This window comes from Benincasa hispida, chromosome 9, assembly GCF_009727055.1.
Source record: "Benincasa hispida cultivar B227 chromosome 9, ASM972705v1, whole genome shotgun sequence".
NCBI classification, from domain to species: domain Eukaryota; kingdom Viridiplantae; phylum Streptophyta; class Magnoliopsida; order Cucurbitales; family Cucurbitaceae; genus Benincasa; species Benincasa hispida.
The window spans coordinates 91,052,753-91,073,112 of record NC_052357.1 but is presented as its reverse complement, the minus strand read 5'-3'; the positions used below and the strand labels follow the sequence as shown (position 1 = coordinate 91,073,112).

The 20,360-nt window shown below is 32.0% G+C and overlaps 1 protein-coding gene and 1 long non-coding RNA gene across 2 annotated transcripts; both read left to right on the top strand.

Annotated features, from left to right (window-relative positions):
- Positions 1 to 300: 300 nt before the first annotated feature.
- On the top strand, positions 301 to 5,389 carry LOC120086234 (DEAD-box ATP-dependent RNA helicase 53, mitochondrial-like). Its single transcript, XM_039042780.1, is given in 9 exon segments — positions 301 to 783; positions 785 to 857; positions 1,308 to 1,435; positions 1,555 to 1,966; positions 2,600 to 2,698; positions 2,855 to 3,079; positions 3,356 to 3,517; positions 4,379 to 4,785; positions 4,787 to 5,389. Coding segments are annotated over 9 exon segments (1,899 nt in total). The 5' UTR covers positions 301 to 460; the 3' UTR covers positions 4,857 to 5,389.
- Positions 5,390 to 13,148: 7,759 nt separating this feature from the next.
- Positions 13,149 to 20,151, top strand: LOC120086732. The gene is made up of 3 exons (XR_005484302.1): positions 13,149 to 13,529; positions 14,498 to 15,891; positions 19,313 to 20,151. It is a non-coding gene; the product is annotated as an uncharacterized LOC120086732 (long non-coding RNA).
- Positions 20,152 to 20,360: the final 209 nt, after the last annotated feature.

The window sequence follows — 20,360 nt, the reverse complement described above, 5'->3', positions numbered from 1 at the left end:
TTTAATAAAAAAAATATGATTGCATTTAGGGAGAAATGTTATATTAATGACCACTAAGATCACTTTAGTACATTGTTACTCATCTTGAATATTTCATATTTATAAATTTTTGTTTAGAATATAATGAAAGATGGTTTATTTTAGATGACCATATTGAAACCTTGAAAATATATAAATGTTGATAAAAATGTGACGTCTCGAACGAAATTTAATTATATATATAATTTAATGATAAATTGAACTAGTTCAACTGATATAGTTGTGAAGCCATTAATTTTAAATCCCCAATTTATCTTATAAAAAAATGTGACAACAAAATCTATAGAGGTCGGTTGTTGCCCTAATTCGCTCTTCGAATTTTCTTAAACCCTAGCCAACCCCATCAGCCATCAGCCATCTTCATTTCATTCACAATTTCTCTTGGAGCAGCTCTGTGTTAGTTGATTCGTGCTTAAGGACGATGATGAGTGCAATTCTTCTACGGAGATCCGCTGCCTTAGCGGCCTCCAGAGGTAGAATCAATTCCACTTTGTTTGCCCCAATCGCGAACTTCTTAGCGTCTCCAGTGGTTATTAATGGCGGCGTTGTACCTGCTGCTGAGTTTGGACATTTATCTAGTATTGGGGTGACGGAGAGGCCTCTGGGTTTTGGTTTTCAATCGAAGGGATTTCATGCGACGTCTGGGCCGTTGAATTTCAAGGCGTCGTTGGTTTCCCAGGCGGAGTTTGCGGTGGAGGAGTATGATGACGGTAGCAGTAGTAGAAGTGGGAAGGACTCGAGATTGCAAAGCTGGGATTGCGCGGGAGATTGTCTCTGCTTTGGAGAAAAAGGGTATAACGAAGCTCTTCCCGATTCAGGTACCGTGTTTCTCATTTCTTACATTTTTTCCCTAGCTTCTGCTGCTGGATGAGATCAGAGACATGGATAGAATCGTAGAGAAGAAGTTTCGACGAATTTGATCACTTCTTCGAACAACAATTTTTTTTTTTTTTTTTTTTTTAATCCACTCTCTCTAACCCCAGCTTGGATATTGAACTACCGCAATGAAATTATGCTTTTATTTCTTATGGATGAGTCGTATTTGTTATGAGAGCTATAGGCCATGTTCCTTACTTCGAGACATTTTGGCTGTACGTGATATCTGTATTTCGGGATATGCTTATCGTCCTATTCTTCAGTCGAATAATGCAATTTACACGTTTCCATTCAGGCTGATATTAGTTCCGTTTGGTTATGTTTCGAAACTCGTTTTTCATTTGCATCGGAGTCTGAAAATGTGTCGTTTAGCCTCTACAATCTTTTTTCAGAGGGCCGTGCTAGAACCAGCAATGCAAGGGCGTGATATGATTGGTCGTGCTAGAACTGGAACAGGAAAAACGCTTGCTTTTGGAATTCCCATCTTGGATAAAATCATTCAGTTCAATGCGAAGAATGGGTTTGTGCTTTCATCTTGCTTAATTTCCTTCCAGCGTGCTTTAGTTTCTACTGAATTCTTCATCTGGGAAGGGTGTGGATTGTTATCTGTTAAATTTTAATTCGTTAGAAATTATGCAGAAGAGGAAGGAACCCGTTAGCCCTGGTTCTAGCTCCAACAAGGGAACTTGCTCGGCAGGTTGAAAAGGAGTTTGAAGAGGCTGCTCCTAGCCTGGACATGATCTGTGTTTATGGGGGGACACCAATTTCACGCCAAATGAGGCAGCTTGACTATGGTGTTGATATCGCTGTTGGCACACCTGGTCGCTTGATTGATCTTCTCAATAGGGGTTCTCTAAATTTATCAGAAGTCAAGTTTGTTGTTCTTGATGAAGCAGACCAGATGCTTCAAGTAGGCTTTCAAGAGGACGTTGAGAAGATCTTGGAGAGGTTGCCTCAGAAACGTCAGAGTATGATGTTCTCTGCAACAATGCCATCTTGGATCAGAAAACTATCCCAAAATTACCTAACCAATCCATTAACAATTGATCTTGTGAGTATGTTGGCTATTTAATATATTTTCTGCTTCTTGGAATTTATTTATATCGCTTAAAAGCATAGCCATTCAATTAATAGACTCAGAAACTGAAGGTGGGTTGCACATGATTTTTTGAATAATGAAAAGTTCTCCTGCTAGTCAAAATTCCCCTTCAATTTTCTCATGAAGTTTTGGTTTCAGGATTAAAAATTTAAAGATTTTAAAACGCTTACAAACGTGATTAGTGTTCTGTTGAAGGTACTTATAAAAAGCATTTTAGTTAACGGCACTACCATCAGAAAGGTTTTGTGAACCCACTTAGTAGCTAAGAGCTTGTTTGCTCATTGCATTTTTTTTTTGTTTTACTCTCACAAGACCCTGGGAAGTGAAAAAAAAAAAAACCCATCTTCATAAAAAGGAAAAAAACAATGTTGATTCTTTCTTTTGCATTATTTAATGTTTATCACAATAATTTATGTATTGCATTATGAATGTTATGATTTATTTCCACATTTGTTTCATTTGTACATGGGGTTTTGAGGGGATAACTTTTTAAAACTAATGGAAAGGCAAAAACGAAAAAAATATGGAAAAGCCCATCTCTATGTAATTAATACATGGGATTTGACAAAACTTACAAATTTTCAGGTTGGAGATTCTGATCAGAAATTGGCAGACGGAATTAGCTTATTTTCAATTGTTTCAGACATGTATGGAAAAGCATCAATAATTGGACCTCTGATAACAGTATGGACCCAGAACTTTTCTATTTGTTTGTTTTTGTTTTCCGTGTTTGGTTTTTTGTTTTAATTTTTATATATATTTTCTTATCTGGCCCTATTATTTCATGTTGTTGACTGTTTGCTTTCATTTTGCTGTTGCCATTTATTATCTGCTTGTTAGGAACATGCAAAAGGAGGGAAGTGTATTGTTTTCACTCAAACTAAACGTGATGCTGATAGATTAGCCTATGCAATGGCAAGGAACTTCAGATGTGAAGCTTTGCATGGAGATATCTCACAGAGTCAGAGAGAAAGAACTCTTTCTGGTTTTAGAGAGGGACATTTCAACGTTCTAGTTGCAACTGATGTTGCAGCAAGGGGTCTCGACATACCTAATGTTGATCTTGTAAGTGATAATCTTTCTTGATATTTCTTCCTCAATTTTATCTTGTTATCTGGTATGTAGCTTCTGGGTGCATGGTGAATTATTCAATACTTTCTTCTCAATAATTGACCTTACTCCATCTTTGAAAATAGATTAGAGCAGTGTACTAGTAGTATCAGGCCCTATCATCTCTCTTCCTCTTGTGCTGTTAGGAGTATATTTCGTCTGTATGTGATTAATCATTATCATTGTAAGGATTCTTTCTCACTGCTTCCTTTTTTTTTTTTTTAAAATCAGGTAATACATTTTGAGCTTCCAAACAACACAGAAATATTTGTCCATAGATCAGGCCGTACAGGTCGTGCTGGTAAGAGAGGTAGTGCTATTCTTATTTACACAGAGGATCAATCAAGGGCTGTAAGAATGATTGAGCGTGAAGTGGGATGCAGATTTAATGAGGTTAGGATCTCTCTTCAGCGTCAAAATTTTGCAACTTGGGATTCTGTTAAATACATAACTAGAACTTCATCCACGTTTCTACATTTTTACTCCTGAGAATATAAATATTAATATCTGAATTGAGGATAAGGAGTAGGCTTAAGAAAATATCTATCCTGCCTTTACTCACAGTAAGTTTCTGGCTCCAGTAACAGCCTCCACATAGATGCCTGGATTCCCTGGATACCGTTTCATACATTTTTTAGAAGTCGAGGATTCATATTTCAAGATTATCTTACATATAAAAGAACCAAGCCTATCAAATATTTTCTAAATCCTATCCCTGAATTTTTTAACTTTAAAATTGAGATGGCTTGTTTTAATCTCACATGATAAGCATATATGAACATAGTTCAACGGTAATTGGCTTGTACTTTTTCTTTTGACGTCGGAGGTTCAAATCCTCATATTTCATTACTTGTACTAAAGAAATCTCACCTGTTAACAAGCAACACCTAGAGACAACTATAAAGGGTGGGTTTCCATGCATATTTGTGTTTGTTGAAAAATCTAAATCAACTCATGCACCGCCCCCACCCAACCCCCCCCCTTATTTTCTAAACATCTTCTGAATATTTAGAGGCATTTGTCATGAATATGAGACAAGTACGATAGGGAGGAGGTAGGATGAAATCTCTGTCCTATATTCTGCGTAGTTGAGTAAATCCAGGGATACCAATCACTGTAGGCGCTACATAATTAGATAATTGACTTCCCTAGTAACCTCCCATCTCAGGAACTAGGAGTAAATATTAGTCCACGTTGGAGTATATCATTACTTGATGTGGAGTTGACTCTGATCGCTTTGTTCTTGATTATCAGCTTCCAAGGATTACTGTTGAGGCTGGCGCTCATGTGGATATGTTCAGTGGAGGTGGTGGTGGTCAATTTGGCACTTTTGGAGCATTTAGAGATCGTCGAATGAGTGATTCAGGTCGTTTTGGCAGCCAAAGAGGTCCAAATTTCAGTCGTTCAGGAGGTTATGGAAGTTCTGGTTTTGGCCGATCTATGGGTAGAAATAGTGGACCTAACTCTGGGAATTTCGGTTCATTTGGTCGCAACTCAAACAATGAGGGAAGTTTTGGTGGTTCTGGTTCTGGACGTTCGGGTGGGTTTGGAGATTTTGGTAGTTCAAACCGTTCGGGTGGGTTTGGAGATTTTGGTAGTTCAAACCGTTCTGGCAGGTTTGGAGATTTTGGTTCAGGTCGTAGTTCAGGATTTGGTGACAAGTTCTAGAAACTCTGGCTTATTTGGTGACAATATGGATGCAAATCAGAGCTATGAGAGAAGGCAATTTTAAACTAAAATGGTGAGCGATGTTCTTTACTAGAAATTTGAAATTCGTAATGGCTGGTTTCCAGATTTTCAACCTCAAGAGGGTGACACCATGTTAAGGAGATAAGGGTTCTTTTTCAGAATAAGTTCAGATGTTCTTGTAGATTTGGTGACAATCTGCTTTTATGCAGGGGACAGCATGGGGAAATAATTGCCTTGGATTCATGAAGAATTTTTTTCATAAGCAAGATGACATGTATCAGGGATTTTGAAGTAGGGCCATGACCATGTGCAACGAATGCCACAATTTCTTATATTTTCTATTGAGATTTCAAATATTTTTGCAGTTAATACAAATGTTGTATTCACTTTGATGGTGAATTATCCTCGAGATTTTAGGAATCATCCTGTAATATATGGTCTCGTGTATAAATCGTATTAGGCATATCATCATTGTGTTGTATTTTACCCTTTAAGAGGGTTTTTTCCCGTCTTGCTCATCATTTCTAAATCTATTGTAGAGGGGTTACATTTGAATCCATAACAAAAATGTTGTAAGGGAATACTCAACGCTAGAAAGGATCAAATTTGTTCTTGCGTTTGGAGAAAGAACATTGTAGCGATTTGACTCTAAGTCGTAGAAAAAATCAAAGACTTGGAAATACCAAATAGGAGTTTGAAAAGTGGATGTAGGCCAATTGTGTGAAATCACTATAAAATTTTGGGGAATTGGAGTGTATAGTGAAATTTGAGGTTTTATTTTGAAAAATGGTAAAATCGTCCCATAATAAGAATTATGGCAACTCCAAAATAAAAAACATATATCGCTAATTGTTTTGCCTTCCTAATTTTGCTCATATAGTTAACCTAATCTCTATATTTAATTATTTTTTTAGATTCTATTTAACTACTTTTTGAATTTATCCCACCTTAATAAAATATTCAGAATTTTCTACTAAATTTATATTTGAAATATCCATATATTATTAAATCTTCTTTATCCATATATTCTATTCAAATCTCTAGTTGTATATGCTATGTTTGATATTATTTTAACATTTTTGGAAAAAAAATATCATTTCTTCAAAATTAGTTCTATACATTGCCATAGCTTGTTACTTACACAAAGGTTTCATTGATTTAGGTTTTCTCGTGGTTTCTTTACAATTAGGATTTGATTTAAAATATAAATAAACCAATCTCTTCCTTAAATAAACCAATCTCGTATAATTATTGAAGCTTCTCCCCGAATTATATTTAAATTTATATTTTATTATCAATTTAGATTTTATCTAACTACTTATCCATTTTTTTAATTAAAATAAACAAAAACTTACTGTTTTTTCTATCCAATTTATATTTGAATTTATTTTTTATTATCAAATTTGATTTTATCCAACTAATTTTTTTATTTTTTTATATGTTTGTTACAAATTCGATTGTATCTAAACATTTTTTTTATTATTTTATACATATTGTTATCAAATTAATTTGATCCTTTTTCTTTCCTTTATATTTTCGATGTTTTCAATTTTTCATATACAAACATGTAAAAATGGCTTGTTGAACCTAAAAAGAAAATTAAATTTTAAATGTTTGACACATGTGGGTGTGTATATATATATATTTCAGTTTATTATTATTATTAGTATTCTTATTTTCTTCTTATTATTATTTATTAAAAGAAGATAACAAAAAATCCTAAATCTCATTTTCTTCATCTTCTTCACTTAGCCGCCCCCAAAATCTCATTTTCTCCTTTGCATTCTCATGTCTTCGTTGGTTCAACAATTCTTTCTTGAATTCCATCACCTTGGATAGCTTTTAACGACCACCCTCACTAGGTTGTCGACCTTTTTTCGCTTGCACACATGTTACCTGCTTTTGTTTCTACTTTGAACATCATTTTCAACAATGACATTCCGGGATTGATAGGTTTAAAGTTGGCTTTCAAGATCTATGGTCACATGGAATGAAGATGATGAGACTCCCTACAACTGATTTGGTGTCAAACGCAATCATACTTCCAATGGTCACATCGTTATGAAGTTGTAATTCATTCGCATATTCATTTGCCAACAACTTTCCTGGTAAAATCAACTTTGCTTTGCTCTTTCTCACCTTAGAGGAAGTCCATTGTTGTATACATCCATAAGTTTCTAAGGACCCCTATCGGCAGCTCGTCATCTTCCCTTGCATAAAGGACCAATTTTTAATTTTGCTTCTGGAATATTTAGATACCATGTATTTGTGGTTCTAGAACGTCTAGGTAGAATGTATTTGTGGTATTATTTTTATTTGTAGTTTTAGGGTAGTTTTGTCATTTACTAATTAGTATTTTTTATTATATAAATTTGTTTTGCTATTTTTATAATTTTGAAACTTTTTTGCCATTTTTCAAAATGAAACTTTGAAATTTGTTGTTTTTCTTGTCAGCCCTAAAATTTTCGGTGTTAATTTCTCCATTCCTCTTTTACTTCCTTTTGCAATTAATTTTTTGTTATATATTATTGTATGAAATTAATTGCAATATTTTTTTTTTAAAATTAATTGCTTAATGTTTATTTAGGTTGGTTGAATTTATCTTTATATATCTTATAGATCTTTTTATTAAAATTAGATTGGGTGCGTAAAGGTGTTAGTTTTAATCCTTGACTATTTTGGTTTGAGTTTATTTGCATGAATTTTTTTTGTTTAAACTACTTGTTAGCTGAAAGTTTATTTACTTAATTGGGCTTATTGTGGAAAAAGTATAAATCCTATTCATCTCTTCTAAAATTGTCATATTGATTCATACACTTTCTCTAATTCATGTTGATCGGGGATGCTCTCAGAGTGTCACGAGGTCAAGCATGAGTTTCACATAAAATATAATTCTTATGTTTGGATAGTTGACATAATGTAAAACAACAAAGTTTATTAAACTCATTAATAAACTAATCACATTATGATATAATAGAAGTTTGACTAATTCGTTTCAGGTAGGAGTGTCTCGTTACGTCCGCTTAAATATTCATGTTTTGTTACCGTCCATTTAAATATCCTAATCCAGACATAAACTTTTTTTGGTTAGAATCCTTTATAAGTAGTTTTTTATTATTTAAATATTTTAATTTACTCATTTTAAACTATTTAAAACTAAATTAAAATATCTATTTTAATCTAATCTCATTAGGTAAGTATGCAATTTATTTTATTCTAATTTCATTGGAATTTTAATAAAGAAAATCAAAGTTTTAAGCTGTTTAAAAATTTGAATATAATTTTATTTTTGTTCAAGTAATATCTTAATCTGATGAGGCATGTAATATTTCTAATCTCATGAAAAATTATAAATATAAATCAAGATCATGAACCGCCGGGAGCTCGTATGAGAGTGGGTTTAACTACCCTAACTATGGCGGAATATTTCTGAGATGTTAATGAACAAGACGTGCTTCTATTTATCGACAATATCTTCCACTAGATTCATTCCTTTTGCTCTTGAGATCCTAATGCCAACTGCAAGATAACATCAGAAGCGTCAATGCATCGTCGAATAGGTGGATCCTAATTCTATTAGAAAGACATGCACTATTTGTAATCTCATTAAAAAATTATAAAGATAATATAAAATTAAACTAAAATTGTCTTTATTTAAACCTGCCATTTTACTTAATTCTTCATTAATTATCTAATATAACTCTTATATTTTAATTAAAGAATAATCTCTACATGAATCTCTACAATAATTTAAATATAACACTTATATTTAAATAAAAGAGAATCTTTACATGCATTTAATTAGTTATATTAATAATTTAAATATACATTTAAATTTAAATAAAATGTATAGTATACATGATGAGATTTTAATCTAAATGACATATCTTATACAAAATTTGAAATTTAATTTAGATCATATACGTCATACGTAGTTAAATTAAAATAGCAAAATTGGTTGGCATATTGAACATATTTTAGAAATTAAAGATAAAACTCAAAACTACGATTATTTGAATTTCAAGACATATCTTGGTCTTCAATTTCATATTTGGCTATTGGCTATTGGCTATTAAAATTTAGGGTTTGAAACAACCTAAATTTGACCTATTGAATCTTCTGCCGTGGTAGCTTCAATGACGTACTTTAGATGAAGTTCTGTTGCAAATTTTCCGGAAGATTTAATGACGCACAAACCATGACAAACAATAGCAGAATTTCCGATTTTGCAATTTTCCAGATTTTCTAGATTTCTTTAATTTGAAAAAATACATGATCTTTCAAACTTCACTACTTTTTTCATCAAAATAAATGAAAAATATACAAGAAAAACCTAACCCTTACGGATTTTACAATTGATTTAATCAAAGCTTTAAAATTTAATGCTCAAATATGAATAAACAATCAATTTTGCAAACTGCATTTAGAAATACGTACATCTCATATATTTATTTTAAGAGCAACCCACCATTTTTTGTTTTTAATTCAAATAAATATTTAAAGATTGGCCCTGATACCAATTGAAGAGAATTGAATCCTGGCGAGAGCGTGTGATCGCTTTATTTGATTTGTTTAAACAGTTAAAAAAACAAATAAACATGAAAAATGTTAAGCAACATATCTTTGTAAAATCTCCTCTTGAAACTGGTAGTCTTCTTCTTGAATTCTTCTAATTCCACGAGATCTTCGTTGCTATGACTCTAGCAAGAATCCGGCTCATGGGAAGCACTTCTTGAAAGAATAGAGGAAATATAGAAGAAGAATTTTCTCATAACAAGAATTTTCTCATAACTTTTCTAAGAAAATTGGGAGAATTTCTAAAGGGAGGGTTTCAAAATATTGTTTATTTAGGATTTTTGAAATACCCCTACAATGGAAAATCCAGAAAATTTACAGAGATTAACAAAAATACAACTTAGTACAAAATTATCCTAGGTTAAGCATGCAATTTAATTTTTTCTTTAAACAAAAAAAATTAAAACTTTACCTTTGTAGAACCAAATGAAAACCCAATTCACCAATTGGGATTTCACGAATACCATCAAGAGAGTACATTCCTATTCTTTGAAAATTCTTGAGGTAAAATTGGTTTGTGGGAACCAATTCTAATTAGGATTGGAGCAGGAGAATTTGAGAGAGAAGAATTTGAGGTAAAATTGGTTTATGGAATCAATTTAATATTCTGTATGTTGTATGTTTTACAGATAAAAAATACAGTGTCTTTTGATCAAGAGAGCGAAACGTGGGATTACCCACGTTTTAGATAACTACCCTATGTGGAAGTTATCTATTTAATTAATTTAATTAATTAAAATTAATAATTAACTAAATCTGATCGAATTAATGATTTCATTTAAATCATATCTAAATGAAACATCTCACACATAACCTGTATTTTAATTCAATTGATTTAATTAAATTAAATTTAATAATAATTTATTTCTCCAATTAAATAGCTAGCAAATTAAATATCAAATATTTAATTTAGTCTACATTTGAATCATATTCAATTGTATTTCTCTCACAACTTACAGTTTTAATGTGCATCAAATACATATTAATTTTTAATCTATAGGTTTAATATGAATCTAATTCATATTAATATTTGACTCATTCAAATATTTAATTCTCCTAAAAATTAATTTTAAATCATATCAAAAATTAAATTTATATTATAAAGTTTAATTAAAATATAAATTTTATATTATAATGTATCATTATAGATTATATCATTTTCCTAAGTGAATTTGCACATTTCAAATTCAAGATATAGTTACATCAATTCCCTTTATGAGCTATAAAGGGAAACTCATGGACTTACAGATTAGAAGCTCTAACGATTTGAGATTAATTGGCTAAACTTATTAACCAAATTAATCAATATTCGTTAACTGTGGCTACACTCCACCAAAGACCCACAACTGCATTCTTCTCATTGCAGATATATTTATATGTCCACGGATATAGACCAATGACAGAAAGTTAGTCATTCACGATTGTTTGCAACATCAATTGGATTAAACTACCATTTTACCCATGGGTTACCTCTGTATCTTAAGTACCATTGCTCTTCCAATGAACAACCTGTTATGGTCTAACCATTAAACAAAAACCTCTCTCGGGCCAATGAGAGGATAAGACCATTTTTTTAAGTCCCAAAGACACAATTTAAGGGACATTTATCTACTTACCCTAAAGTCGGAAAAGAGTTAAATCCATCTTGTATCATTATGTTTCCAACTCCTCCTTTCTCTTGTCCCCAAAATGATAGGCTTATCGAGTGGCGACCTGACCACTCCCACCCATACAAAACAAAGGACAATCCCTCGTGAACAGAAGTTTATAATACACTCAAGATTAAGACTAAGTTGCCTAAGTCATCCTATTGAAATAAAAACCTAACTAGTCAACGGTGTTACATCTAGTGGTTACTATTTCACGATCCGGTTTTATGCAAACTCATTGCATAGGATACCCTACTTGCATGTCACCTACACGAACGCATTGGATTATCACATTTGTATTCAATGCAAAGTGAGTCATATCCATAATGTCATCAGGATAAGGTACCTAGCCTTATCCCCATACTATAGACCCTTTAGATCGTATCTTAAACATTTATTTATAAGACAAACTAGGATGTTAGTTTTTTGTATTTAGAGTTATCAAGACAAAATAAATACAACACAATCAATAACACTTATTGAAACAACACCGATAACTTTTTATTGATGATGGTCAATATTTACATTTACTATCTACGAGTTATAGAGCATAAAACCCAACAATTAGTGTGTTCTATGAGGGCTCCCAAGAGCTTTATTTATAGGTTACTCATAATCCTTTTGGGACAACCTTTTTGCATAGATTTAAAATTAAATATTTAAAAATATCAAATATTAATAAATATCTACCCAAATAATATGTTTAAAATATTTAAATGTTTATCTTCTACCTAATCTTTAATTTGAATTTCATCCAAATTAAATAATCAATTATTTGAATCCAATTCAAATTAATTAATTAATTCTCCCTCTAATTATCTAATTCAATTTTTATTTAAATAAAATAACTTATTTGAATGGTATCCATCCAAATAAATAATTAATTGTTTGAATCTTATTCAAATTAATGATCCCATTATCTCTTTAATTTGAATCATATTCAAAGTAAATAATTTATTTATTTTTATGGATCTCGTCTAAATAATTGATTAATTATTTGAATCACATTCAAATAAAATAATTCTCCACATTATAAAGTTATTGTATCTTATTCAAATAAACTTTATAATAATTCGTGTAATTAATTGTATCTGATACAATTAATATTTTTCCTTGTAAATTTGAACATTTCAAAATTTCTTTCAACGTAGTTGATCCTTGTTGGTCTATGGTGAGCTAGCAAGGGGACCTTATTAACCTACCGATTATAAGCTCCAATGATACAAGATTAATGAGTTAAACTCATTAATTAAATTAACCTTCATTCATTAACTACAAAGCAGACCACTATAAACTCTAGTTGAACTCTTATGCATTGTAGAATAAGTTGTGTCCATGGATATAATCAATATAAGCAAGCCAATCCTTCATCGGTTGTTCATAATTACAGATGAGTCACATATTCATTTCACCCTTGTAATTATAACTTTTTCTCAAATATCACCGATTCCTCTAGTGCACAATTTGTTTATGATCCAACCATAAACTAAGTCCCTCTTGGGCCAGTGAGAAGGTGCGACTCTTGCTCAAGATCCGAAATCAACACTTAAGGAACTATTCATCTACTTATCCTATGCGGGAAAGAGCGAATTCCATCTTGTGAAGTTATGTTCTTAGCTCCCCATTTCGTCAAGTCCCAAAATGGTAGGCTTATTAAATCAGCAACTTTGGGCCACTCTCATCCATGCAAATCAAATAACCAACCTCACAAACAGAAGTTCATAAATCATTTAAGATTAAGATCGAGTCGCACATGATCATCATATAAAATATTAATCTCATCAATTAATGAATTTACAAAGAGAGATTAAATATCTCGCAGTCCGATCTTATACAAACCTTTTGTATATGATACCCCACTCACATATCTCCATATGAATGGTTTGGATCAAACCAACCATTTGTAACTATTACAAAGTGGGTCGTGTCCACTACGTCCAGATAAGGCACCCAACCTTATCCATATACTAAAGACCTTTTAGGTTATCTCTTGAACGACCTTGTATGTCAACTACATATTCAATACTACATATGATAACTTTGAATTTTTTCGATTAATGGATAAATTAATATTGCGTAGTTAATAATGACACTAATCAACTAATAAATTACAAGACTTAGAGCACAAATCCCAACAATCTTCGACCCAAAAACTCTCCTAGTTCAACTTACGGTCCAACCCAAGACTTTTGTTTCTCCTTAAATAATTTGAAAACAAAAAGAAACCCTAAAAAAAAGAGAGACGTGCGCTGCTTTTCATCTTCAACTGCTCGACGCCTCTCTTCTTCTCTCGTAGTCTCCACTCCACGACCAAACGTTCACCTTTTCTTAATCTCCATCTTCTCTTTTTTACGGAAAGCCTTCATTTTCACTTTACACCTCCACAGCCAGACCTTCAACTTCACCGCTCAGCCACAACCATCCGTGTTTCCTTCGAATTTCGAAGCTCCATTTCGCCACTGGAGATCGAGTTCAGTCCACTCAAACAAAAGGTTTTTTTTTTTTTTTTTTTTTTTTTTTTTAAAAAAAAACTTTTAAGTACTGGATTTGGATCTGTATTGGATTTCAGGATTTAGAAGTTAGATGATTGTATTTGAGACAAAAAGAAAAAAGAAGCAGTGAAGTTAGATGGGATAGAATAAGTAGCCAGAGGAGAAGTATTAAAAAATTGGTTAAAAATCGAACCAAACTGATCTGAATTGGATCAGGTTGGTTTGGTTCAAAAACTGAAACCAATGGATGCCGGTTTTTCACGGCTCTTCTTTGTTATAAACTGAGCACCTCAGTTCGATCATTGGTTTTGGCCAAAATCGGACTGAACCGTGCACACCTCTATGAGATACAATTATAAAATGTATATAGATACATTATGATATAAAATTAATTTTGAATGAGATTTAAAAGTATACTTTATTTTATGAGAGATATAAATATTTGAATAAGATTTAAATGTCATTTAAATGAATGAGATTCATAAAAACTGAATGAGATTCGTATTAAAACTATATGTTATATCAGAAAAGTAAATATTTGAATAAGATTCAAATATTATTTATATGAATGAGATTCATATAAATTTGTAGGTTAAAATTAATAAGAATGAGATTCATATTAAAACTATAGGTTATGTGAGAGGATATTATTTGAATATGATTAAAATTAAATTAAATATATGATAATTAATTAAATAACTAATTATTAATTAATTAATATTTGTTAAATTATATATTAAATTTGATCTAATACACGCAGACACACACATATTAAATATTAAGAATTACTCCCAAAACATATTGTTGAAGGGGAGTTGTAACTCATCCTCCATCCAATTTTTTCACACTCTCCCATTAAGAAAACTTTATCTTTTTCTTTAAGTTCTCTATAAAATTTTTCTCCCTTCCAAATAAGGATCCTACCATCATTGAGTTTGTGTCTCACTTCGTGTTCTGGCTGTTTGTAGGAATTGGAAGAAGTCTTGAGTTTGTGTCTGTTCATGAGATCGACGCAAGGAGAAGGATTTTGTTGAAGGCGGTCTTCAAGAGATATTCTTCTCATTTCTTAATAGCATGTTGTAGAATTAATATCTATCTTGCACATTTTCTATGTATTTTCTCTATTTTTCAAGTTTCCAAAACGAATTTCATTGGCACAAGCATTCAAGTGCTTTCGATGGGGAATTCAATTCCTTCAAATGGATCAACATTGAAAGGCAAATACAAATATGTCATGTTGGTGCCTATTTGTTTCGACAGTAATAACCAACTATACCCACTTGTGTATGGGATAGTCGACAAGAAGTCTGATTCTTGATGGTCATATTTTATGCAACACCTTAAAAGTTGCATAGGGGAGGACCTAAACATGGTCATCGTTTTTTACCACCACAAAGGAATAACGAACGCAGTAGCCCGAGTATTTCCAAATACGTTCCACGCATTGTGCACTTACCACTTGAAAAAAAACATAGCGAAGGATAGTGTGATACTGAAGGTTTTCAATGATGTAGCGAGAGTGTATAGGGAGTATGAATTCAATAGATATTTGGAAGAACTGCGTGGTTTCAAAAATGGTGTCGTGACACAATACTTGGAGAGTGTCGGGTTAGAGCAATAGACTCGAGTCCACCAAACTACAAGACGGTAGGACAACATGACAAGCAACGGTGCAGAGTGCTTCAATTCACTTACAGTAGAGGCAAAACTGCTACCAATAATACCTTTGTTTGAATTTATTAGAGAAAAACTCAAGGAATGGTCTTTCGACCAACAAAACTAATGGTCAATAAAAACTCAAGGAATGGCCTTTCGACCAACAAAACTAATGGTCATTCTGTACGCCATTATATTTAGACAACATTGAAAAGCAAATGGCAGAAGATTTTGAGATGGGTAGATGGTACCGGATAAGTCCAATTGACTATCATACATTCATCGTAAAGGACGATCACTTGGATGGTATTGTCAACATAAACAGTCATCAATGCACATGTAAAAAGTTCGACTTCATGGAGATTCCATGCTCACATACAATAGTTGCTATAAGGTCTGGGAACATTAACCCGCACACGTTTTTCAGCCAATCTTATAGTGTGAACTCCCTTATCTTTGTGTTTGCAGAACCCATCTTCCCCACTGGACATTCTTCAGAGTGGAGGAGACCATCAGGATACGTGTATTTCATTATACGACCACCAAAAACAACCTCCATTGCTGGTTTGTCGTGTGTTAATCGAATTCCATCTACTAGAGAACAAGGGGCCTAAAGATGCATGGGGTGTGGAAATTCGGGACACAATAGCAGAACGTGCACTAAGCCCTTGTCAAGCAATATAAATAGTGACCAACGATGATAAAGGTAACCAATATACAAATGTGCTTCCCATTATGTTTTTATGTGCTTATTTTATTTTCTTATTTATTAGACTATTCATTTTTTTTTGTCAACACACTAAAATGGTGATAGGGGCTATGGCGGTGTACAATTCATTGAGCTGGTCATGATATCTCTTATAGGGATGAAAACTCTAATATAGTTGAAGAATACAAGACCAAACTCGAAATTAATTGAGAAAACATGAAATACCTATACATTGGAAAAAGCCATAAACATTACAGAGATAAAAAACAAACAGATTACTGTAAAATTAACCCTATGTTAAATATGCTTTAAAAAATACAGAGAAAAGGGAAAGAAACTTACGTTTGTAGGATCGAAAATCTAATTCTCCAATACGTTGGAATTCCACGAACACTACCAAAAGTGTAACCTTCCTATATCATCTGAGAAACCTTGAGGATTGGTTTGTAGAGACCAATAATTAATTGGAAAAGCAGGAATAAATTTAGAGAGGGAGAGAATTTTGTGTACAGAACACTTCTGGGTGCATTAATCTTTTCCTGCATACGTCTTACGGGTGTTTTATCAAAGGAGAGAGAGTGAAACGTGGGAGTCTGTGAACTCCCTACGTGGAAGTTAACTTTTAATTAAAATTAATAAATTAATTTTAACTACATAAATTAATTAATTTAATAATTAATAATTAATTAAATCTTATTTAATTAATACTTTCATTTAAATCATATTTAAATGAAACATCTCTCACATGACCTATAATTTTAATTCAATTAATTAAATTAAATAATTATTTAATTTTTCAATCAAATAATTACCAAACTAAATATCAAATATTTAACTTAGCCTATATTTGAATCATATCCAAATGTCTTTCTCTCATAAGCTATAGTTTTAATGTGCATTTAATACATATTAATTTTAACCTATAGTTTTAATAGGAATCCAATTCATATTAAATTAATATTTGAACTCCTTCAAATATTTAATTCTCCCATAAGTTTATTTTGGATCATATCCAAAATTAAATTTATAAAATTTAATTAAAAAATAAACTTTATATTATAACGTATCATTATACATTATATTATTTCCCTAAGTGAATTTGAACATTTCAAACTCTATTCAAGACATAGTTACCTTAATTCCCTTTATGAGCTAAGAAGGGGACCTCATGGACCTACAGATCAGAAGCTACAACGATATGAGATTAATTGACCAAACTCATTAACCAAATTAACCAATATTCATTAACTGTGGGTACACTCCATTAAAGACCCATAGGTTCTCTATTTTCACTACAAATGTATTTCTGTATCCATGGATATAGATCAATAATAGCCAACTAGTCCTTCACGAGTGTTTGTAATACCAGTTGGGTCAAATTGTCGTTTTACTCTTAGGTCATCTATGTATTCTTAAGTACTAATGCTCATCTAAACAACCTATTTATGGTCCAACCATTAAACAGAAACCCTTTTCGGGCCAATGATAGGGTAAGGCCCATTGTTCAAGTTCCGGAGACACCACTTAAGGGAACACTCATCTACTTTTCCTAAAATCGGGAAGGAGTAAAATCCATCTTGTATTATTATGTTCCCAATTCCTCACATGGTCTTGTCCCCAAAATGATAGGTTTATTAAGTCGGCGAATTGACCACTCTCGTCCATACAAATCAAAGGAAAATCCTTCGTGAACAAAAAATCATAATAGACTTAGGATTAAGACTAAGTTGCCTAAGTCATCCTATTAAAACAGAAACTTAATTAGTCAACGGTGTTACATCTAGTGGTTACTATTTCATGGTTCGGTCTTATGTAAACTCATTGCATAGGATACCCTTACTCGCATTTCGCCTACATGTATGGGTTGGATCATTGCGTTTGATTCAAAAACAATGTGGGTCATATCCATAGTTGTTGGGTATGTCCTAAAACTCGGAGTTTATAAACATTAAACATATTCTATTCACAATAAAGTTGTTGTTGAAGTATTTATCAATAAAGATGTTATTGAATTTTATTCTTTTATAAAATCCAATAAACGAACCCATGACTATAACATTAATATTTAAACTTTATGTAGAGATATAAAAGAGGATCAAGTTTTAGTATATAGCCAAAAAGGTCTATAAGTATATGGATGAGGTTGGGTACCTTATCCTGGGGACACTATGGATGCGGCTCACTTTGTATATTGATACAAACGATGTGATCCTAAAATCGCTCATATGGAGATATACGAGTGGACGCATTCTATGCAAAAGACGTTTGTATAAGACTGGGCCATGAAATAGTCACTTTTCTTTATAACAACCGTTTACTGTTAAAGCTTACTATTTCAAATTGATGACCTAAGGTAACTCGATCTTAATCCTGAGCTAACTATAAACTCTTGTTTATTCGAGATTATTCTTTAATTTGCATAAGTGAGAGTGGTTCAACATCACCGCTCAATAAGCTTCCCATTTTAGGGGTAAGACTAGATATATAACTGTGGACATAGTCCTACAAGAAAGAATTCACTCCTACCCATCTTAGGGTTAGCAGATAGGTTGCTCTCTTAAATACTAACTCCTGGTCTTAAACAAAGAGGGCCCACTCGCTCATGAAAGAGGGAGATTTGATTTATTGGTTGGACCATAAACCAATTGTTCAATAGAGGATCAGTGGAGACTTAAAGAACAAGGATAAAATGGTAATTTTTACCTAGCTATAAATAAGAGACCTGTGAAGGATTGATTTACTGATTATGGTTAAATCAAGTGGACAAAAATATATCTATAACGAGGAGAGTACAACTACTGAGCTATATTGGTATCTCTCAGTAGTTAATGAATATTGATTAATCCATTAGGTCCCTTTATTAACTCGTAAAAGGATTAAACTTTAGATTAGAATATTGAGGGAATTTGAAATGTTCAAATTCAAATTAGGGTTTGGATAATTATATTCCATATAATTAACATTTAAATTTATTGAAATTAAACATATTTGGAGAGTTCGATATATTTAAATAATGATTTAAAATTTTAATTACATGAATAGGGATTCATGTTTGAATTAGGTGTTTTTATCAATTTAATATTTGATATTAAACTATTATTATTTAATTAATTAAATTTGTTTAATTAATTAAATCAATTTCAAATTTTAAAATTTGAATTCAGAAGTTAAACTTAGATTTTATTTTATTTAATTTTGTTTGTAAATTAAATTGAATGAAATTAAAATTGAAAAAATTGAAAAATTGTTTTCAATCCATTGTGAATTTTTCCGAAAATGAAGACCTAGCTCACTTTTTTAGTGATATTTGAAATGTCAAATAGTTAATTAATTGATTTTGCATGTTTAATTTGATTAAATACCTCAGAATTCATTTGAACTTGAGGCATGCAAAGGAAATTCTGAATTTTTTTTGCAGAGAACTTAGTTTTCTGTCTAACCTTCCAATCCAATCCAAATTCCCTCTCGATTGGAGCTCCACCATTCAATCCAAGGCTTGAGATTAGTAAAGAATTATTTTTTGGAGGTCTAATACAAAGTTTGAAGGAGAATTCTGTGGAGAAAGCAAGGAATTTGTGGAAATCATCAAAGGTATTCAACTTAAAACCCTAATGACAAAACTGTGAACTTGCATGCTTGTTACTCAAATTAATGGTATTAGAGTGCTTAATGATTCTGTTTTCTTCTATGTTATGCATGTTTACTCTATCATTTGGTATTAGAGCATGATTTTAAGCACTCAATTAACGTTAACTCGAGCATGGTGGGTGAATTTCATAAGTTGCATGAAATGTCTACTGATATGGTGTTTTTTCAGTTTTGGTATTAGATTATTCTTTAATTATGTTGTAATTGTTGTAATTGGCTCTTTGTTTATGGGCCTTAATGTGTGATGAAAAGTCTACAATTTTGTTAGATCAATAGAGTTGTAATTAGGTTGTAATTGAAGAAAGAAGCAAGAAGCAAGACAGGTTAGTTGTAGTTTTTTCAAAGATAATGCTACTGCTAGGCAGCATTACAACGCTGCTCATCTCAGCCTAGAATGCACATGCGCGAGGAGCCGGTTTGAAGGAGTGGTCTGGTTCAATGAGTTTGACTGGTTGAAGGTCCGATTCAAACAGTCTTGGTCCGTCCAGCACTTTTTAGAGTTTTGGATGTCTGGTTCGAGTGGTCCAAAAGTGTTTTGAAGCTGTTTTGGGTTATTATTGTAGTAATTAGCTTATTTGCTTGCTTAGGATGCCAAAAAGGGTCCATATTAGTGTATGTTTAATTATTTATGTATGCGATGTATGTTATAATTAAATTAAATCTTGTACGTACATATTGTATGCCATGCATATTTTAAAATCCCACCATAGAAAAGCATGTTTCATGTATTAAAAGTATGTTATAAATAGTTATAATATGTAGTATTCATGATATCGGGTTTCATAAGTTTAATATAATTATTATATTAAAGTATGGAA